Source organism: Glycine soja, chromosome 9 (genome assembly GCF_004193775.1).
Source record: "Glycine soja cultivar W05 chromosome 9, ASM419377v2, whole genome shotgun sequence".
Classification (NCBI taxonomy): domain Eukaryota; kingdom Viridiplantae; phylum Streptophyta; class Magnoliopsida; order Fabales; family Fabaceae; genus Glycine; species Glycine soja.
In genome coordinates this window covers 47,458,941-47,482,585 of record NC_041010.1, presented here as the reverse complement: position 1 = coordinate 47,482,585, position 23,645 = coordinate 47,458,941, and the positions used below count along the sequence as shown (strand labels likewise).

The window sequence follows — 23,645 nt, the reverse complement described above, 5'->3', positions numbered from 1 at the left end:
ATAATCATTCATTTCCATTTTTCCCAAAAGACAATTTCCTCTGTCTTTGCTCAATGCAGAAGTAGCAGCTATGCCGAAGCACAGTGACTTGCAAATCCACATCAATGATGAGGAAGTATTCCTTTTGGACAAGGTATTCTAGGAATTCATTAGTGTCTTCTTTTCTTATTCATCCTCTACTAACATTTGTTAGATTCAAAGGAAAAATGATGCAGAATCAAATGTCTCATCAGGTGAATCAATCTAGTTCATTTATTTTGCAGAAGTTCATATCAAAATACTGTGGAAGAATAAAGAAAATCTTGAGCCATGAAAAGAGAATGTGCATTGAAATCAATGATTTCCCTGGAGGGCCACAAGGGTTTGAGCTGGTTTCAAGATTCTGCTACAACAACGGCAAAATCCCTATCAATGTGTCCAATGTGCTTATCCTCCATTGCTGTGGCCTTTATCTTGGAATGACTGAGGAGGTCTTCACCAACAATCTCTTGCAACAAATAGAAACATTTCTTGAAGGAATCCACTACTGGACATGGAATGAAATACTTGTAAGTCTCAAGAATTGTGAGTTATTTTACGCACATGCTGATAGCTATGGTCTATTAGAGAAGATTATTGGTGCACTCTTGGCAAAAATGGATCAAAATCCTGAGGCGAACCTCTTCACCTCCTCATCTTCATCATCCCCATCATCTCCTGAAAGCAATTCTGCCAAGAGATTTTCTTACTCAACACAAGCTACTCCCAAGACTGTAAAGTCAACTTTGCCTAAAAAAGCATGGTGGTTTGAGGATTTGGCTACTTTACCCCCAAAGATCATTGAGAAGATTCTCCAAACTATTGGAGCTTACAAGACAGATAACAAAAACTCAACTCTCACAATATTTCTGCTTCATTATCTGAAAATTGTGACTCCAACAAGAGAGGTTAATTGCAACAACAGTGTTGAGTATGCTGGTCTAGCAGAAACAGCTGTTTATGGGGTCATATTTGTTGGCAACAAGAGTTTTTCTTGTAGAGGCCTTTTTTGGGTATTAAGGATTGTGTCAAGATTTGGTATGAGTAGAGATTACAGAATTGAAATTGAGAAATTGATTGGGGGGGTGCTTGAGCAGGCAACTTTGGATGATCTATTAGTCTCTGGGCATCATATGGGACTATATTATGATGTAACATTTGTGATAAGACTGATTAAACAATTTGTTGATATAAATGGCTCTGATGGGGTGTCCGTACAAAAGTTGAAAAAAGTTGGTAGATTAGTTGACAAGTATTTGATTGAGATATCCCCTGATCAGAACCTCAAGGTCACTAAATTTCTTGCAGTTGCTGAATGTTTGCCTGATTGTGCTAGGGATCGCTTTGACGGGGTGTACAGAGCCATTGACATCTATCTTCAGGTGAATGTCACATATCTTTTTTCTTTTCTTTTTTTACTATTAGTAAAAATCAAAGACAAAGTATAGAAGATTTACAATAACTCACACATCATGTCTAACCAACTAAGTAATCCCCTTGGTCGCATTCCCTTTTTCTATTGCACCTGTTATGCATTATTAACTTTCTAAAGAACCATAAGAATTGTGAAATTGTGAAATTTCTAAAACTAACAAAAATAATAGATAAGGGGAAGTGCCCCGACCAGATGGGAAGTGACCTCGGCCAAATGTTGACATTACTATAATTTCTTTTGTTCTTATTATCTGTAACTTTGACAGGTTTTGGCATTATTATAGTATGTGTGTTTTTGTTCGTATCTTGCTATCCACACAACTTTTTAAGTGCAAAATCAATTCTAGATGATGAAATTCCTCAGGATAGCTACAAAAATTATGGGTAGAGTATTGAATTTTCTTTCTTTTTTTTCATTTACAAAAATTGTCTATAGAATTACACTGTCAGTGATGTTACATTGACACTATATAGAAATTAAACTCTTCTTATTAAAGTGGTCTATGGAAATTTTATTTTTGTATTACCCAAATAATAATAATGATATAAAAATGTAGATTCTATATTCCATGTTGATGATGTTAATAATTATAAAATGTCATCTTAAATTTTTCAAATTTTCTCCCTATTTTTGGTTCTTCCAACTCTTAGATATGTCCTTGATAGAATATTTTTTTTAAGAGGCCAAAAGAAAAATTTATTAATAAAATAGCATGATTGGAACACAAGGTGTGTCCCATCCAAGCTAGTACTATACAGGAAAATCTCTTGACCTTAGCAGAAAAAGAAATTACATCCAAAACATTGCTAAAGTCCTTGATAGAATTTTACATAGCAAGGTTTTGTTACATTTCCATACTGCCAAGTTTTTACTTCCACAATCGTATAAAATTCTCTCATTTTAGAACAAATTATGAATTGCAGTCGCATCCAATGCTGGCATTTGAGGAGAGGTCAAGATTGTGTAGATGTCTTAATTACAATAAACTAAGCTTTGAGGTGTGTAAGGATCTTGCAAAGAACCCCAGAATACCTCCAATGATAGCAATGCAGGCTCTTATTTCTCAACAAACCAAGATTCCATCAAGTGACTTAATCATTGAGGAAAGTGAAATCATAAACCCTTCCCAAATCATTTTGCACTATGACAAGACAGATAGCTTCTTGGAAGAGAAAGAAGATATGCGACAAAACCTTGAGAGAATGGAATGGAGAGTGAAGGAATTGGAGATATTGTGCAAGGAAATGAAGGTTCAGATGTCAAGGTTTCACTAACCATAATGTCTTAATCTCTTATGCAAGCCAAGATTTTTAAAAAAATGTGCTTTTCTTTAACCATTTATCAATATCCAAAATACATTGATATTTCTTTGATTGTAAAAATATGTAATTCTTTTGTTTTGATTTTCAATGGCATATAATAGAAAAGATTTCTTCAATATTGCATCATGGAACTTCCTTCATACACAATATACATTGTGATACAAGTATTTGGAACCTCATACATAATTTCACATTAGAATATTCAAGCAGTAAAAGTAACATATGTTCTATTGGAATTACCTCATGGCTGTACTTAATTAATGTCATAATTGTAACAAACTTGTAATTTTTCTTTGTTATCATATTATTGATACGGAGTACTTATTGATTGTGTTGATAACTAATCTTAGTCCTAACTAATCATCTTTAGTAAAGTTCTTTTCTTCCAATCATATTTTTTTCATTTACAATATTTAAAGAAATTGAATCCAGTAATACATATACTGAGTCTAATGACAAACTTGTATTTAAGTGTGAATATTATCTAGTAGACACTTTTTATATACTCTATGTTAGTTTACTAGTGACTAACTTGAGGGTTAAAACTTAAAAGTATTTTAACACACCCAACACCTTTTCCAAGGCTTAAGACCAACACTTATCTCATCATCGTACAAAAATTTAGTTGGCTTGAGCCTTGAGGAACCTTGGTTAGATCAGCATACATAGGTAAAATAAATTATAAAGTGCTAAAAAAATTTATCCTTTAATTTTCTAATCAATTTCATATTTTTATCCTTTAAAGTAAATTCCACTTTTCATAATTCAACATCCAATAGAGAGGGATGTAAAAGCTTCTCATTATTGTAAGAATGTGAAAAGAAATTGCAATTCAATAAGTCAGCCCACATAGATCGTTGAGTTCACCCAAAAAAAACACAGAGATTGGTCGGCACACAAAAAGGGTTAAGCTGGCTATATAATTTCGTAGGAGCGTTACTTTTTGCAACTTTTAGTTTTCAAAAAGTCAATTTATTTTCATAATTTTCGAATTTAAATTTTAAAATTCAATTTTTGATATTCAGGAATTTTTTTCTAAAATCTAATTAAATAATTCAAAAACTAAATTTCCAAAGTTTTCCGTAATGAAACAATGGCCCAGTGGTATCATGAATAAAAAAAGAAACACTATTTTCCCAAAATTCCCAAAAATAATAATAAGTTTTGTGACAATTAATTTGATATAACTTGTATGATTAGCATTAAATATACATTAGAAATTTTACTGTTATATATAACAACATTATTTATTTTATAATATAATTGATCTATTAGTTCAGTTGGTTAGAGCGTTGTACTAATAATGTGAAAGTCACAATATTTTCAAAATTTTAAAAAAGAAACACTTACGGATCAGGTGACATTAGAAAAAGTGACAGTGCTAATAGCAATACCCAAAAAATGTTTAAAAAAGCAATGACAAATAATTTTCCGAATTAAATTTGGCCCAATATGTCCTGAACCACATTGGGTTTGTCCTAAATTGTCATTTTTTTATTATTATTCTCGCATGTATCTTGAGGTAATCCTACTCAAGATATGATTTGACATTAAATAAACACATCTCTTAGCAAGATTCAAATCTTGGTTTATCACAATATGAGAAACTAATCCCTTCAAATAGACCCAACGTCTTGATAGAATAGTTCATTAACCAGTTAAATATTTGAGTTACAAAAATATTAATGATGCTCGGGACATAATCCCACCAGCAAAAAACCAACTATACTAGTCCCGTGAGAACTTAACCCATTTTCCTTCACAAGGGTTGGATATGGTGCTTTCTGGTGGAATCAATTTTATTTATTCACTACCACCAATCTGCTTGCTTTTATTCCTAACCACTTTCCTTAATGCTCATCAAAGGGTTAAAAATTTTAGCATCAAAGAGAAAGAAAAAAAAAGGACAATAAATAAGCATGTCAAAATCATATATTTAACATCCAACAAAATGGGTGTCAATTAAATTGTTGACCCTTTAAGGCAGAAGCTGTTAGCTGTCAGGCAGTACAACAAAATGCAAATGACTCATTTTGTTCCACTCATGTACAACCAAGGATGTAAATAATGATTTCCCATACAAATTACAAAACAGCTAATAACCGTGGCTAACTAGCACCATAGATTTACATCAGTTTTCATTACCCATGATACAATTACCAATAATCCAAAACCAAATGAATGGTAAATAAGCTCAAACCATTGCCAATTGATTTCCTATCCTTTTCCTTTTTTTTCTTTTTCTGGCAATGGAAATGTTTAGTTTATTACAGCAGGAGTCCAAATTTACCAACAAACAAAATAAAATTATCGAGAGAAGATCAAACATGGATGAGAAACTCTGGAAAGACCTGAGATAGTGTGATATCAGTTAGTCTGCAGCTCCTCAATTGCATGTGGCACCAAAAATATTGCAGCTAAGATTTCCATACAAAAATGTCAACATCTCCAAACTAGTGTGCACTTTCAATTGGCAATCTTGAATGGGGTCAGTAATTTTCTGCCTTGAATTGGGAATAAATAACTAATCAACTTTTATACATGACTTTCTGTACTTCAGTTCACAAATCTAACTGAAATAAGAGCATTTTAAGAACCAAAATTGAACAAGAAAAAAGGTCTGGTATAGGATGTAGAGCTCAAATGTATAATGGATATTTTATCCATCTTCAATGAAACTAAGAATTACCAGAATCATCAAAAAAGAAGCTCTGGCAATGTAGCTGTGACAGCAATAACACTAAACAGTGATTATTAGGCCACACTAAGACTCAACCATTTTCAATTACTCCATATTGAAAAACTTCAATATTTCCAAACTAAACCAAACTGTAATTTGAATCTTATTGTGGTTTATAAATATTTTACTGCAGCCAGACAGATCAAGTATATCGTTACATTAAGACAAGAAAAGATCAATGCTTTTGCTTTACAAAATACAAATATTGTGATGGGTATATGTAAATATGTAATAATCAATTTTTCCAACCAAAAACCCTTATGAAACGCATATTAGCAAGTAACGTTACTCTCTGATCATGAGTAAAAAAAATCAACCCAATTTGTGATTCTTGGTTAGCAACTTCATCCTTCATGATTTATTTGCTTTCTCTATTTCCATTTTTCTATATGTTCAAACTATTGCTATTTGTATATGGACAATGAGTTTAACAATACACATGGAAGCATGATTCTATACTTTGAATAAAGGAATACATGAAACAAGTTTAGTTACCCAATAGCTTACCTCAGTTTTATTGGGGAATATACTACTTGCAAGGTCCTCATTAACGGAAACAGGAAAAGGGGGCATTTGGCTCATTATGCCCGGCATCTTTCTCATTCTGCACAAACTTAATGAGCAAACTTCAAAAGGCAATACACATCAAATCAAACTCTAAACAAAATGGATTTGAATGATATTAATATTTAACTTATTATAATATTCACATTACATACTCATTAAGAACGGTATTAATATTGTGCCTTGTCAGACAAAAGAGGTCGATGTTATCCTGAAACTGTTTATAAAAGAATGTGATCATTAGCACAGCTTGGAGGCCAAACACTATTTTATATATGAACAATATGATGAGAACATGAATATGCACTGAAAGAACTTACATCATTAAAGGAAAATGAAGAAATTATGAATTTATTTACCAACAAATTGTTAATCAAATCAGATTATCAATAACTATGAACATTTAATGTTTTTCCCCCAGTACCTTATAACAGACTGAAGCTTATCTATCATATTGCTGTTGTAATGCAAGCTACAACTATTTTGTCCAAGGTTCAGATGGTTTGACCCCTTAAACAAAGTGAATGTTGAATCACTCTTTCAGATCATAGAATGCAGAACAAGGTTATGTTAATGTAAAAGTGAGTTTAAAGACGGTCATTGATGCTATAAGTGTCCACAGTAATCAAAGGCACACTTGGAAATTTACAAAAAAAAAATAAAAAAAAAATCAGAGCATTTCCATGCATTAAGAATGCTTTACAAAGACAATTCAATCATTCTGTCTTAAAATTTGGGTTTGGGGTCTAACTCAACCCTACAAAACTGACTTGTAGGGCGAGCCGGTGAGGACTGCCCAAACTTTAAAAGCTCTATTTAAGTCATATTTTTAATCGATGTGGGAGTAAACCATCACCCTTGAGGCTACACTTAAGGCAATCCCCAAAGAGACCGAAACCACAACTAAGATAGGCTAGGGGTGACTGCAATTAAGGCAGTTTTCCAATCTCCTGTATCCATGGACACAGTAACTGATAACCATTTAATATCCTAGGTGAATAGATACCTTTCTTCTATGTCCAACAACTTTCTCTTTTCCTATATAAGACATCAATTAATCATCAGCAGAGAACTGATAGGCAGGTGCAATGTCACATATAGTTAATTTTTAACCATTAAATTATTCGTTAGCAACAGAAGTAGATTTTACAGCATTTTAAAAGGCTTATAAATCATCTTTTGCACCAGTATTTAGGAACGTACAAACAAACACCAATAATAATTAAAGTTGAGATATTCACCTTCGATGTAGATAAATTGGCAGAAATTTGACTAAATGCTTGAGCATTTTGCTCCAAGAGTTGCCTCATAGGACCAGAAATTCCTGACAATAAAAAATGGAGGGGGAAAAAAGAAGGTAATTGCCACAAAGAAAGACAATAAAATCTAGGAAGAGAGTGATATTGAGTATATAAAGTGACTAGAGTTGGGGAACTAAGAAGAAAAATAGAATAGATAAGCTGAGTAATTCATCTAACTGTAACAGAATTTTAAGTATAATGAATTACACCCAAGCCTACCAAAAAGACATAGTTATAGTTAGATTTACAATTTTTATATTTAATATTGAAGTATTTGTATTTCACAGACTTTAGTGTCTCATATTTCTAACAGCCCCAATATGCATTCAAAATTTCCGTATATGTTTTAATTTCAACAGAAAAATATTACTGAAAAGAGCTCAAAAATATGTAGTTTCTAGAAAAACAAATAAATTAGTAGAAAGAAAGAAAACAAGAAAAAAAAAATGAACCCCCCCCAAAAAAAGTGAGTTGACATAGACAAACAAGCATAGAAAACCACTAGGTATGCAGAAAGATGAAAAAGGAGAAACATTTTGTCAAAAAAATTGGCTTTATTTTCTATCCACAAATACCAAATGCTGAAAAGTGACAAGCGGAGCACAATACCAGTGAATAGGAAAAAAAATTGGACCAAATATTTAGTTATTTTCATTTTAGAAACACGTCATGATTTTTTCAATAATTCCAATATATAATTATGGACTATAGTAGAATTAATAACAATTAGCGAAAAAGATTATATTGTAAGAAAAATAAAAGAAAAACATGCATGCATACAAGATAATATCTGGTAGTAAAGCCAGAGTTCATCAGGAGGGTTTATAGGGCAAGCACCTGTCAATCAAGGCATATAATTCTAAAATGCAAAACCCACAAGATAACTTCTTTCTTCTTCATCAAACATTTTGTTGGAGAAAAACCTGCATTCTTCATAGTCAGAAATCTGCATAAGTGCATAGTTTCCTCCTCCTTAGTTGAAAAACATTAGGTTATTCTTACTCTCTCTTTACCACCTCAGAAAAGCTATATATGTCCAATCTGATCACACATACTCTAGGGGGAAATTACCATTCAAGTAGGTTCTCCTCCAACTATTGAGTCAATATACAATTTGGTCCATGAAAGTGGCATGTTTAACTTTGATCCCTAAAAGTGCATGTCTATATAAACTGATCCCTAAAAGTGTCAACTTTCTACCAAGTTTACCCTCCAAAGTTGTCAACTTGTAAACAATCTCAGCCTCAAAACTCAAAAGATTTTGTATAGATAAAAACTCTCAAAGACCAAACTCCAAAGAGACACAAGTTGCCACTTTCAAGGACCAAATTGTATATTAACTACCAACTATGTTATCAGCACTTCTTCTATAATAGAATGAAGAGTATATGATGAGTTAAATAGTAGAGGAAGGCAATGTACCAATCCTCCTAAAAAATTGAACACAAAAGGGGAATAACACACTAGTAGAAAATGTGCAGATAAATTTGTACATTGAATGTGCAATTTCGTGCATCCTAATATTTCAGTATCTTATGCCATCTTTTTCATGTTTTCAGTAATTCAGCAAGCTTGAAATAATAAAGAAAAAAAAAGTCACAAAATGCACCAAACATATTCCTCTGCAAAGATTTGTTAACTGCTTATAAAATATAAATAGATTCTCATACTGCCAGACAAACAATTTAAATTAAAGTTTTGAAACTTGTTAAACATGTAAAAACAATTTCTAAGCTTCGAGCTAATAGCTTAAACTTTTGGGGAAGTATTCCTTGACATTGTAACAGAGTTTCTATGACCAAGTACTTAAGAATTTGTTTCCTTCAACCCCCATTCTTCAAAATTAAATTAAGTTTTATCAAACAATAGAGTGACTCATGCATTGTTGATGCTTCAAGCACAAAGGGATTTCACAAGAAAATGCATGTTAAACCTATAAAATCAGTTTTGGGCTTCCTCCTAATAGTTTATGCTTTTAGTTCGTCCTTGACCAAATTGAATGGGAACTTCAAAATCGAAGAGACTGGTGTTGCATTCACGATGATGAGAACTTATGATATACTTACCATCTTGCCAGGGTATCCCTTGACTTTTGTTCATATGGTTTGATATAAGAGAATATGTGGTCATGCTTGGGGTTGGAGTTGACTGACAATATTGCTTTGAAGATGACTTCACTAGCTTATCCTGAAGAAGCATGATTTTAGAATAATGGTTCATCAATCAACACTAAATCCTAAAGACATTAATTGATTCAATGTTATATAAACAATAGTCCAGTCTACGGTTTGCAACATAATAACTTGTAAGTTATCACCAACATCCAAGGAAGCATTTGCTATAATAGCATAACTATTGGCCTTTTTTTTTTTAACTCTATGGCATCCCTATTGATATTTGCTTAGGATTCTATAGAGTTTTCTCCAATGGAGGTGCATGCATAGTTTCCTATGCTGTTTCTTTGAGTAAATATACCTTGTAACATTTTTTTCCTCTTCCAATCAACTCTTCTTTTATCAAAATGGATGAACAGAGAGAGAGAGAGAGAGACTATACTTTTATAAGATTGACTAGATTATTCTTCAAGAAACACTAAAATATAAGAAACATAATATACATACATCAGCTTCCTAAATTTCACATACCTTCCTATTGTTAACCATCTTTACCATGGGTTCTTCTGGCTTCCTTCGCTTCCTCTGCAAAAAGATTTAAACAGTATTTTAAGATCCTATATATAGATTTTAATATACTACTTACATAAGCATCCATGTACAGTCATTTCCAAAAAAAAAAAAGTATCCATATACAGTATTCCACATAAAGTATTGTTAAAAGAAACAGAGCTTACAGTCATAAACGTACACCTCAAAGCAACATCACGAACAGTTTTATCATGCAATGTAGAAGCAATTTTGATATACTTCATGAAACTTGGCTCATCGTCATATCTAGCCACGATAGAGGAAGAAAAATGGAAAGAAAACATGAGTTATGCAATACAAACTATAAAAAGAGAAAGAATACATCAGCACAAGCATATAAATATACTGTGTGCCAATAGCACAAACATTCTAATCTAAGCACTTCTAAATGAAGAGAAAAGAATAAGACTAACCAAATGTAAACAAGAGAAAAGAAAATGAAAAAATAGCAGAATTTGAAGCAGGAATTGAGAAAATAATTTTGGGACATCACATCAGAAATTATATAAGGAAAGCATGCAGTTTCAGAAAACAAAATAGGTGGCCTAGCAGACAACCCACCCGTCTTATTTCTTAATAGGACTCTTAAAATTTTGCTGATCTAAGATCTGAAATGTGAACAGCGACCCCACAATTCCCCTTGTTCACATGACAGATAAGCTATGACTTACAGAATTGTCAGCAGTTGACTTATTGTATTTGAAGCATTCTCTAAATTATGGTTCAAAATAGAGCACACATTGCAGGCATATAAAGTTGGTTTTTGAAAATAGAAAAGAAAATACTGTCACAAAAAATAACTAGATAAGTATAAGTATTATTAACAAAATAGAACATAGCTTCAGAGGTATGAAGATACAGCAAGAAAAGCAATGTGTTCATGCCCCTAAACCTGTTAGGATATGATGAGTAAAGTACCAAATTAATCCCTCACTTTTGAAGGTGCTGTCAATTTGGTCCCTGAGATTTAAAAAATATCAAAATGATCCTTCCCGTTTGTCACGTTTAGTCCCTGCCGTTAGTAGTCTCCTATGTGGCACGTTAAGTGCCACCACCTGGACGCACACGTGGCAAGCGTAATTGGAAAATAAGCAATGCAACATTATAGGGACTAATATGACATAATTTTAAATGTTATATTGGAAAATGAAGAGTCAATTTTTGTATATAGTGTCAAATTGATCCCTAATAGTTTTCCGTCTAATTGAAAACATGATGAATTCCCTCTCACCATTTTCCCCCTCCTTTGGTTGAAGGATAGCGTTCCTGTGCTAGGTCCACGTTGATCATCGCTCTCCCAGTAGTGGTGGATGCCGTTCTTCGTCATCCTTCATTGACGCAATCAATGCTTTTGTGTGTTCCACGTCGATCATCGTCACCCTCCAGTGTTGATTGATGCAATCGGTGCTTTCAAGTAGAGGTAAGGGTTTTGTTTTTCACTGCATTTGGTCTTCTCGTGTTGAACCAGCGTAGTTGAACCGGCATTATATCATTCAAACGCGTTGTTGTTTACGTTTAAACCGTTGGAGTAGTTTTTGAGAATGAAGGGTTTGGGATTTTGGTTTAAGAGGTTATTGAGAATAGGGTAATGGTGTAGTGTGAGATGTGAAGCTTTTGAGAGAAGGAAGTGTTCTCTATTTGAGAATACAAAAAACACCATTAACATTACTTACTTGTGGTAATGGACAAGCATAAAACAGTCTCCCATTATTTCTTTCCGTCCTTGTTGTTCGAATGGTAGCTCTTTTACGACAATAGCAAAGACGGTTTGACGTGGCATTCCCCTTTGTGCTTGAATTAGCAGACATAGTAGACCATAAAATAATAGAAGAAGAACTACAAAGATGGAGAAAGATGAATAGGAGAAGAATAAGAATTGGATGAGAGTATGAGTAGGAGGAAAAATGGAATGAAAGCGTGAATGTTAAAGTAGCCGTAAGGGTTTTAACATTTTAGGAGAAAAAATGATCACCTAAATTATGTCATTTTAGTCTCTTTAATGTCAATTTAGTCCCTCCTTACGTGACAAGTAGAAGAAACTAATGTGGAAGTTTCACGTGTGCGTCCAGGTGGCACTTAACGTGGCACATCACACATTTACTAATGGTGTTAAGAGACTACTAACGACAAGAACTAACGTGGCAAACGGAATATAAAGTCGAGGATCATTTTGACATTTTTTAAATCTCAGGGACCAAATTGACAGTGTCTCCAAAAGTGAGAGACTAATTTGATACTTTACTCGGGATATGATTGTGCTTCTTTTTTTTTTTGCTGAATTGGATATGATTGTGCTTGTGCCTTCTATTTGGTGTTCTACAATAGTCTAAGGTGAGGGGCTCCTTCTGATATGCATAGAAATGAGGTATCATAGCTGTATTCCTTGAGTTTTTCCACATTCCTAGTTGTATCTAATGTTTTCTTTCCTTTACAATTTCTTGTCCTCCCTCTAGCTGTGTTTCTCCTTTCTCTAATAATTTTTCTTTTTCCACAAAACGAGAAGTTCACTGAACATTAATGCCATCTTTCTTAAACAAATTTGTAAAGTAGTAAAAAAGATAAACAAAGAGTCACATACACTTTCACTATAAAATACTTTTACACAGACATCTCATAAGAATTTACCTCATTGTTACATCGTATTAATGGATAAGAATTTACCTTATCATGATATTATCACATCTTATTAACAAATAATGACTAGGTAAAATTATCAAATCTTATCAGATGTCAATGTAAAAATGTTTTACATTGACGGTGCGCATAAATTAAATTCTAATAATAATAACAACTAAGGACAACTACTAAAATGAGTTCTCTAGAAACACTTATAGGAGAAGAAAATGAAATGAGTTTCTCCATAAGTTAAAATGAACTCTCCATTAACTAACCATTAACTTTGTAAATATTCTCTCATCTTTTAGAGAAACTATATGAGAGAGCTTCTACAAATTAATTAAAGGAGAGCTCATTTTATCTTATTCTTATTTTCTTCTCTTAGAAGTACTTCTAAAGAAGCTTGCCCAAACAGTCCTAAGTACTAACAGTAAACTACTTACTTGGCAAGGCCCTCCTCCAATTTGCACTGTTCATCAACAGACCACTCAGCAGCCAACCTTTCTTCATGCCTCAGTCCAGGGACTGAATCAAGAAGCAGAGAAGAACCAAATGCATTGCTAGGTAGACTTGTGACAGGTTCATAGACATTGTTAATGATGCTTGAATTCCCAGAATAGATCATCATCCCAGAGGAGTTACTATTCAACCCAAAATAATTCCCCATTGGAACCATCTCAGGTAGGCTACTAACAACACCAGACTGAAAAGATACCCATCCCAATGCCAGTTCAAAGCAGAACTCATATCATCACAGTGAAAACCAGTGTTTGACCCTGCAGCCATCACTACTTTTCCCTAATGGTTTGTTTCTAGAAGCATTTTTCCAACAAACAAAGCATGCACCAATTCACTGACCATTATTATCCAATACCAAAATCATTCAAATTTCTTGGAGGAAAAGAAAATCCAGAGAGAATCAGATCCCCAAATGCACAGCCAAAAAAAATGAAATCTTGCCCAGTTCAACTACAAGCATCACTGCTAAAAAATCAAACTTTGGCTAAGAAATGGCGAGGGCAAGGTGCAAGACAAGTCCTGAAGCCTCAACAAACGAAACCCAAATCAGTGTCTACGTGGAGAGAGAAAAGGAGATAGAAGGAAACTTAATTGGTACAAAAGTTAGCAACTTTTGGTGCACACTTGGTGGTGCTGGTACCTTTTCTCAGAGGAAATGTGTGCAGACACTGTTGAAGTTGTTGTGGCTGCAGTGGTGGCAGTGCCACTACAAAACCAGGTTGGCATTTGCTATGTTACAACAGATTCTGACTTTCTCTCTCTAGGAAGCAGAGAGAGAGATGAGTTTGAGCTCCAACCAACAAGGAAGCAGAGAAAGGCATGAAACAGAAGGGGGTGTTTCATCCATGAAAAATGGTTGAAACTGAATGGATGTTGTGGCTATTGGAATTTGGCAACAGTGCGTGAGTGCGAATCCCAATAACCATTTTCATTTTTTTTCATTTATGCGCCAATCATTGATGTCATGCCACCCTAACATTCTTCTTTTTAAAAAAAATTATTGTACATTAGTTTAGCTATTTAATAGTATAATAACACAACAAGTATTTTAACAGAATGAATGTTTATTTTTATATAATTAAAATATACAATAAATAAATATTTTTAATATATAAATTAATTTATAGTTAAAATTTATAATAAATAAATATTTCTAACATATGAATCTTTTATATCTCTATCATATATAAATTAGAATAACCATGTTAAATGAATTATTTTTCAATGAGAGATATTTTATAATTTTTTGAGTCACCACGTTGTACCTGAAAAATATTTATCAGCTTTTGTCAGGAACATGACTAACTACTTTCCGTAGGATTTCATTTCTAAATCATATTTTTGTTTTAAATTTTTTTCAACCATGATATTTTTAGAAAAGTTTCTTAACATCTTATTCATTTAATCTATCGTTTTTATCTTTATTTATAAATTAATTTTAAATATTTTAAAAAATAAATTATCAATATTTAAAAATAATCTTCAATTTTTACTAAAAAAGTAACCTTGTATCATAATATAAAGTATTTATTATAAATATAATATAATTTACATGTTCAAAAATATTTGTTTTTAATGTAATTTATATATTCAAAATTATTTATTTATTATAAAATTTATATGGTGCGTTGCACGTGTTTTTTTGTTTATATTGTGTATTGCACATGTTAAAATACTAATATATACTATTATTAATGGTAGTAGTTGAAATAAATTTATTAAAATATCCTTACTCTTCAAAAATATTACTTGTAACTATTGAATGATTAATGGTAATAGTTGAAAAGATTAATAGGCACGATACTAAAAAAATCTATTAGATGAAATTTATTTAAGGCAAATTTTGAAATATTTTTGTTAATATCTCATAGAAAATTCATCAACATATGTCAATTTAAATTAAAAAAGTTTACCTCGATACATTAAATATTATGAATTATTATAAATTTTCTAATTTATCTTCTTTGATTTTTGTGGATTAAAAAAAAGTCTATCTGACTTTTTTTATTTTTAACAATAAAACATCTTTCATTTACGAATGGAGGGAGGAATAATTCTAATTTCAAACAAAACATCTAAATAAAATCCCTAAGTTGAGATGACAATTCTGCCCAAACTATGAGTATCAGTAACAAATACTCAAAATTTAATGGTTTATTAATTTCGTCGTTAACTGAAATCGATTGTTTGTTTGTTTGGATAGGTTTAGGGTTTATTAAACCACATATATGCAAAGAAACACAAGCCTACCGAATCGTGCGACTAAGTTCTTAAGCCCATAAAGATGAGGACAATATTTGTTCCTTGTTGCAAAGATCAAAGATTTTTGTCAGTTGGGGCATAATAGCATAGTATTATGCCTTGAGTTAATTCAATCGGATTACAATTAAAGTGATATTACTGCAATAGCATAGTATTATGCCTTGAGTTAATTCAATATTAGCTTCCGGAACACATTTTATTGCTAAAAAACATTAATCCAGAATATAAATCTGGAATGCATATAAATGCATATATTTCCAAAGAACTAAAACTGAGAAGAGAATGAAGGTGAACCGATGTTTTATAGGTTATGTTGTACAAGTTAGTTTTTATCTAAAAAATTGGTTTGATTGTTTATTAAATAAGTTTTTTTAAGTATTTTTTTAGTAATTTGTAGTGTTTTTTAAAAGCTATTTAAAGTTGTATTTTGTAAAACGCTAACTTCTAATTATGTTTAACAAAATATTTCAATTTATCTTTTACCTATTCTTACTACCTAAAAAGTTTGTTTAACTGTTTGATAAACAAGTTTTTTTTACTAACTTTTAATGTTTTTTGAAATGTTAGCTTCTAACTTTTTATATTTTTTTCTATTTTACCCTCAATACATTTATCTATTTCCCCAATTAGCCTTTTAAAATAAATCATGTTTTATTATTTTTTTTTGTCATTTTATACTTTTTAACTACTTTAGCATATAGTTTTACCTGACACTTATAATTTAATAAGATAATTTTTCAACTTTCAGCTAATTTTTTAGACTATGTTCGACAAAACTAACTGGAATTTAGAAAGCTAGTTGGTAGCTGAAAGTTGAAAAACTAACTTATTGAATTAAGCGTTCAGTAAAACAAGATATTGAAATAACTATAAAGTGTAAAATGACAAAAAAAAAACATGTTATATTTTAAAAGGGTAATCAGGAAAGGGGATAAGGATATTGAGGATAAGAATGGAAAATACTTCAACAGTTAGTTTTATCAAATACTTATAATTTAATAAATTAATTTTTCAACTACCAACTTCCAGCTAATTTTTTAGCTAATTACATAGCCAGAAGCTAACGTTTTAAAAACACTATTTCAAATAGCATTTCAAAAAATACTAGAAGCTACTAAAAAATTTATTTATGGAACAGTCAAACAAGTTTTTTAGCTTGTAAAAAAAGCTAGAAGCTAATTGAATTGTCCTGCCAAATATAATAGCATTTTTAAAAATACTAACTTCTAATTTCTAACTTTTTATATTTTTTCATTTTTCTCTTCAATATATTTATCCAATTTCCTTATTACCCTTTTCAAAATAAATAAATTTTATTATTTTTCATCATTTTACACTTTTCAATTACTTAAACAATTAGTTTTACTAAACACTTATAATTTAATAAATTAGTTTTTCAGTTAATTTTGTTGAACACAGCCTTCAGCTTCCAGCCAGTTTTACTGAACATAATCATAGTGTAATGTTAGTAAGGTTATTTGTGTAAAATTCATTAAAAGAAAAATGGGAAGGGGTGTAGAAAGTAATATAAGCGTGCTAAAAGCAACTGCCTAAACATTATGAGTTCTAAATTTTGTAGCGTGGGCTAAGTTCAGTCTCCCTCCTAGGCTTGAAATCAAGCCCACCAACACAGGCCTGCAGCTAAAGACTGTGCCTTTAGTGAAACCCGACTCAATGAAGCACTTTTTTTTTTATAAATTAAGGATAATTTTAAATGGTAGAGCTTAATAAAAAGATGACACTGTGATTTTTATATTTTACATGCTGTTAATGGTGTTGACTGTTGAATGAGTATTTGATATCAACATTACTTTATAATAATAAAAATATTTTTAAATGATTTTTTATCAATCCACATGAGTATGTAAGTGATATGATAGTCACAATTCGCACACATTCACATGCACAATAAAGTAGAATATGAACATGTGATGGAGTAGATTAATGAGGTGTGATTATACGTCGGAATAAAATAAAATACAACTTTTATATTATCACTTCGCTATTTTAAAATCAAATAAAAGAAATTTTTATTCTATTATTTGAAGCTTAAATAAAACAATACCCGAGTTAATAAATAATAAATTAATGCCATTTTATGATTTAAATTTAAAAAAATATTTTTATGAAATAAAAGATAATTTGTTAATATAAGGAGCTAGTCTCCCGTAATACGATCAATTAAAATTTATTTTTTTTAGATTAAAAAAGATGCTCACGTTAATCAGTATTCCTCTCGAACAATTTAAAATTAATATTATTAATTGTATAAGATTCAAAATTCACATATTTCTGAATAAAGATACATGTGATAAATATATTTATCAAATTAACTATATTTCATTCCAAAACATTTAAAATGAGCCAAATAATAATAATAATAATAATAATAATAATAATAATAATAATAATGATGATGATAATTATTATTATTTTATTTACAATTCCATTCAATTTTATCAATTCAAACATGTACTAAATTGATATAACATAAAAAATTTAGTTGAGTTGATTAAGTAAGATATATGAATTATTATAAATCCTTTAATATTATCTTACATTCTTATCAACAAAAAAATTACACAAAAATGAAATAAAGCTGTCTTAGTAAAAAACATTACTTTTATAATGATACTATTTTTTACTTTAGTAACAAAGCTCAATGATACTAGTACCAGATACAATGGCATTAACTTGGTAATATATACTTACCGTAGAAGGTTGGTTCATGCTTATCACTAAGTTGAAGAGTAGGTTTATAACCTTAAGAACAAGGAATGAGTCTTATAAAAATCTAGTGGACATATCCCCAAAAAATGGTGGATATCGCCCACCAGCAGGCTCAGTCTCTGTATATCCTTTGATTATATGAGTATAATACTCGAAATAAATAAACACATCATGTTAGATATAAATGTGCTATATATGACCATTTCAATTTGATAAAAAAAAGGTTTAGATTTTACATTTTTTTTTTATTGCGAACTGCGAGGGAATCATTAAACGGTGTTGGCAACAACTACAAGTTGGTTGGAAATGGATGAAGTGTTTGATAAAATTTAGATTAAGGTTTTATTTTGATCAGATACGTAACTTATTACTTTATTTCTTCAAATTTTTGTAATTTGTGTTAACCCTTCTTTCATTATATTTTAATAATGCTAATGTTTAACCACTTACTGCCTTGTCCTTGGGGCTGATTCGATCCCTGAATGGGGCTGCTGATTTAGGTTTGACACGTCATATTTGAGATGTATAACAAACTAGTTGTGTACAATATCAAATGCCCTTAGTCTAACTTGTTTGAACTGAGTCTATGATCCATTACATTAGATTGCATGTGGATGTGTTAGACTTTTTTTTTTTCCTTTATCCTAACTTTAGAGTAGAGTTTGTGCAGAAAAAAGCCAATGCAATTGTTCATTTTCTTGCAAGAATTGCTACTAATTCTGCTAGTCCCAAGTTTTATCATCAAATTCCTCCTTTATTTAGCAGTTAATAATCAATTAAATGGCTTGATATTGCTTCCGTCAAAAAATAATAATACTACTGTATTGTTTCGAACTTGGGTCCCAATAATAGTTTGTTTGTCACATTTTTTATAGACTTTTTTTTTAAAAAAAAAAACCTGATATGTCTAATTCAACCAATCTAAATTTAAATGATATAATTTGACCAGCATGCATCTATAAAAAGGCTATTACAAAAAAGAGTGTAAATTATATCTGTTGATAATATAAAAGATTTTTATATTTGATATTATATGTCCTGGAGATTAAAAATCAACGAAAAATTTGAATTAAATGCTACCTAAAATCTAAACTATTGGGAGAACGTAAGTCAAATAGTGGCAGTAAAAAAAGAGTCAAATAGTGAAATAAATTATCTCAATTTTGTTTTTAGATTTATGTTAGTATTATTTCTCTCCATGTCAAATTCTTTTTTATAACTACGGGAAGATTCTTCTAGTGCATTTATCCCTCAATTGATTACCACTAAATGTGTACCTTTGGTTTTGGTTTAAAATTGATTTGGTGGAGTAATTAATAACACTGATCAATTATATCAATTATAGACGAGTCTAAATATTGTGACACAGAGGCAGGCATATGTATTATGAATTATATATTACATATATTTGGTGGAGTAATTAATAACATTGATCAATTATAGACAAGTTTAAATATTGTGATACGGAGGCAGGCATATGTATTATGAATTATATATTATATATACACTTACACACATAGTGACAATGTAAGTGATACCTTCAGATATTTTATTTCTTTTCAAAAATATATTATGAGAATCAAACTTAGTTCTCTTCGTAAACTTAATGTGTATTATCAATTAAAATTAAAATATACTCATCAAATAAAAGAAAGATGAATTCGATTTAAATATTTTAACAATATAAACAATTTTTACACTATTTAATCTTAATTTATTCGATTAAAATACACTTTTATTTCCTTGAAGAAAAAAACTAGTCATGCATAACAGAGGTTTTACATTTACCATTATATGGTTATATTTGCAAAACATTTCAATTAATTTCTAATTTTTTTATATTTTTATCCTCAATATATTTATTTAAATTTTTAGTTACCTTTTTAAAATAAATCATAATTTTATTATTTTCTCACATTTTACATTTTTTAATTACTTTATCAATTAATTTTACCAAACACTTATAATTTAATAAACTAATTTTTTAAATTTTAACTTTCAAATAACTTTTTAGTTTTAAGTTAACTTTTTGTCTAGTTTTGTGTAACATGGTCTATATTACTTATTAATTTTTAACATTTCTGGTTAATTAATACATTAAAAAATAAAATAATTCCTTTTTTTATAAAAAAATAATAAAAATAGCAATACCTAAATGAGGATTTTCAAAGTCTCAATCCATGGGGCCAACATAAACCCATTTCTATGATACTGTTGGTTGAGTTGAGACCCCCCAAATCTTTGTGCTGACCTTTGATTGTGGCTTAAGAAAAAAGGAATTAAAATGGAAGAAGTCCTAATTTCACATAAGGTCCCCACTTGGACCCAAATCAAAGTAATTTGGGTATTTTTCCTTTTTGACCCTGTCAACACTGGAACTCAATCAACCAGTCCAATCTCCCTAGATTATCGCCACATTCCATGATAGTAAAATTACAAACACACCCTTGTTGAATGCAATACTTTCATCCATTGTTATTTGGCTTGGGTCTTAGTTTCAAGTTGAATCAAATTTGTGATATAAAATCATACGATCTGGTTTAAATCAAATTTGTGATATAAAATCATAAAAGATCTTAAAAAACTTGTGGTTTAATTTAGATTATTTTGAGCATGATTTCAAAATTGAATTAATTATTTCATTAATTTGTCTTATACTTTTTAATTTTTTAATGATTAATATTTTATTTTTTATCAAACAAATGTATTTCATTAGTTAAAATATGATGTAACATGATTAAAAAATAATTTTATCTTTCAAATAATCAAGAATATTTTAACTTGACAACAATAAAAAAGACTAAAACTCTAAAGAAATACACATTACATACATTTTTCTAATAATAAATTCTTTACTTAACAAATGATATTTACTAAATAAAATATAAAAAAATAATAAATATAAAAAAATTGTTTATAATATTAAATATTATCATATGTCATAATTCGGTATAAATTTCAAACAACTTAAAATTATATTTTAAGTTTTCTAAAGTACATTCAATAACATTTCAAGGACTACAATAATGTAACATGATTAAGAGATAACATTTTTCCTTTAATATATGGTGAGAAATTCCATTCTTATGTCGGTGATCATAAAAAAAAATTGTTTGAAATTAATCCCTGAAATAAATCTCAACATATAAAGAAATCAGTATTTAAATTTCAGTAGAAAGATATTTTGAGTTCACATTCAAGGAAAGAGTAAAACTCCAATACAAAAAGATTTACAACAAAACAAATTCGTATTTCAAGTTAAAATTTATACGAGGATGAAATAGAAAAAAAAAATTAATAACTTGGCGTTGGATTTAATTTCATTTCATTTTGAACATAAAACCTGGAAACCAAATTAAATTAAACAAGAAAACGTGATCATTTCGATTTTCAATTTCTTTGGACATTTGGATTTTGGATGCATCATCCCAAAGGGTATCTTGGTCCTTTGAGACCAAAGGGCCTTTCTGTTGTCTCGTTAGGTGCTGTCTCCGGCCAGCATCAGTTGGTGGTTGTGGTTCCGTTATGATGTGTACGTTCATTACCTTTTAGAAGGAACCTATTCTACGTAATATTTATTGATTTTATTGTTAATTAATTTTTATTAAAGAATTTAGCATATTATTTTTATAGATTTTTTTCAATCATATTTTTATTATCCATAAGACTCAATTTTAAATTTTTTAAAATAAATAAAATGAATACGTGTTTTTAAAAAATAAAAAACATGTTTTATTTATTTGATGAATAATAAAATATAGTTTCTTTTTTTAAAATAAAAAATAAAAGTAAAAAATAGGTTGAAATTATCCTAGTTGTAAATAAAGATATTTTACTTATACGATACATCTCTATACTCTCTTTTTAAATTCATTTTCTCTTTTTCCTCTTCTAAAAGGATCAAAACCCTCTTTTTTTTCACACACCCAAAATTGTCTTAATAAAATTATAATATTAAACTCGTTAATCGTTGCATTATCGTGAAATTTGGACACTATATTCACAAATCATATTCGCACATTTTGACCATTAGAATTTGCAAAATAATGTCTGTAGGAAGAGAAATGATTCTCACACGGAGACAGTAAAATTAAGGCTCTAATCCCTTCACCTTCTCTTTAATACTTGAAAATTCTAATAGAGTAACATGAATCTTAGATAACCGTTAGAGATCCTACTATCGCTACCGAACTACACACGTGAACCCACTTAAAAGTAAGGGACAAGTTTATTGTCATTGGAGTTAAAATGAACATGTGTAGAAATCCTTAAAGGATCAAATTGATATTTATTTTGAAATGTTTATTATATTGTAATTCTTCCTTTATAATTATAATTATGAGATTGTTGTGTTTGATGGATCAATTGATGTCCTTATGCGAATTGGTTGATAAAGTTAAGTATTCTTGGTGTTTTTTTTTTGTGTTTTTGAACCTGGATTTTGATTCCTTTAATTTTGATATGATTATATGAATTTGTTTGAGGGTTTTACTTCTCATTGTAAGAAACATTTTTGTATAATTTGTTTGTGTTTTGGACAAAATTTACTAGATTAACATAATAAATTGTTATATTGGAATCATGAAATTGTGATTGAAATTGTGTGTAAGTGATAAATTGAATATGTGATGAATTATGAGATACATGTGTATTGAGATATTGTATATATTGACTTGTGAGTTATGAACTCTGCAATCATACAACTGTAAGACCCTTTAAGGGTGACAAGTTAATGTGTGACGAGTATTTGTGATGGGATTCATTATGGGAATCCGACGAGATTAATCACTTTGAGGCGTGACGAGTTAAAATTATTTTGAAAACAATTGAGGAGTCGTGTGTTTTGTACAATTCATAGATATAGTCTGTGTGCTAAAATATTTTATGGGTTAGATCTAAATCAGGAGGGAAAGACCTTTGCGGACTCTTAGGAGTTTAGGTCTTGGGGGTAAATACACCCAGTTTGAGTGTTCCTTTAAGCTTACGCCGATCCCACATGATTGTATCATTCTCGCTAGATAACGTGACCCTGATTGGTCTTCCTATAATTTTACCTAGTGAGACTGACCTGACTTACCAGTGTGTGGTTTGTCTTGTCATGTACTCTGACTCCCAAGTCCCAATTAGATTTTTCAGTGACATGATACCATATTGCATATAAGATTGGGTCTTAATATATTTGTTGCATAACGCTTGTGTATTGATCGATATTGATTGGTTGAGTGATATTGTGTTTTAATCATTGAGTACGTGAATGATGTGAAAATGTGTGAGACGTATAGTGGAAATGTGATGTTACGTGATAAGTAATGGAATGACGTGAGATGTGTTGAAATAAGTTGTATTTCATTTATATGATATGTATATATATATTGTCTCATTTCTCTCTATTAGTTAGAGATGTGATAGCTCACACTCCAGATGTGTGGTTTG

The 23,645-nt window shown here is 30.3% G+C and overlaps 1 protein-coding gene and 1 pseudogene across 2 annotated transcripts; one reads left to right on the top strand and one right to left on the bottom strand.

Moving 5' to 3' along the window:
* On the top strand, window positions 1-2,971 carry LOC114367330 (BTB/POZ domain-containing protein At3g19850-like). 2 transcript variants are annotated; one of them, XM_028324495.1, is made up of 3 exons: window positions 1-133; window positions 248-1,400; window positions 2,377-2,971. In XM_028324495.1, the coding sequence occupies exons 1-3, from the start codon at window positions 105-107 to the stop codon at window positions 2,725-2,727; spliced, it is 1,533 nt and encodes a 510-aa protein (XP_028180296.1). In that variant the 5' UTR covers window positions 1-104; the 3' UTR covers window positions 2,728-2,971. The 2 variants fall into 2 exon arrangements, with proteins under 2 accessions (XP_028180296.1, XP_028180295.1); XM_028324494.1 differs by having other exon boundaries at window positions 2-133; window positions 264-1,400; window positions 2,377-2,970.
* Window positions 2,972-4,674: 1,703 nt separating this feature from the next.
* On the bottom strand, window positions 4,675-14,133 carry LOC114425578 (annotated as a pseudogene).
* Between the last annotated feature and the right edge of the window lie 9,512 nt (window positions 14,134-23,645).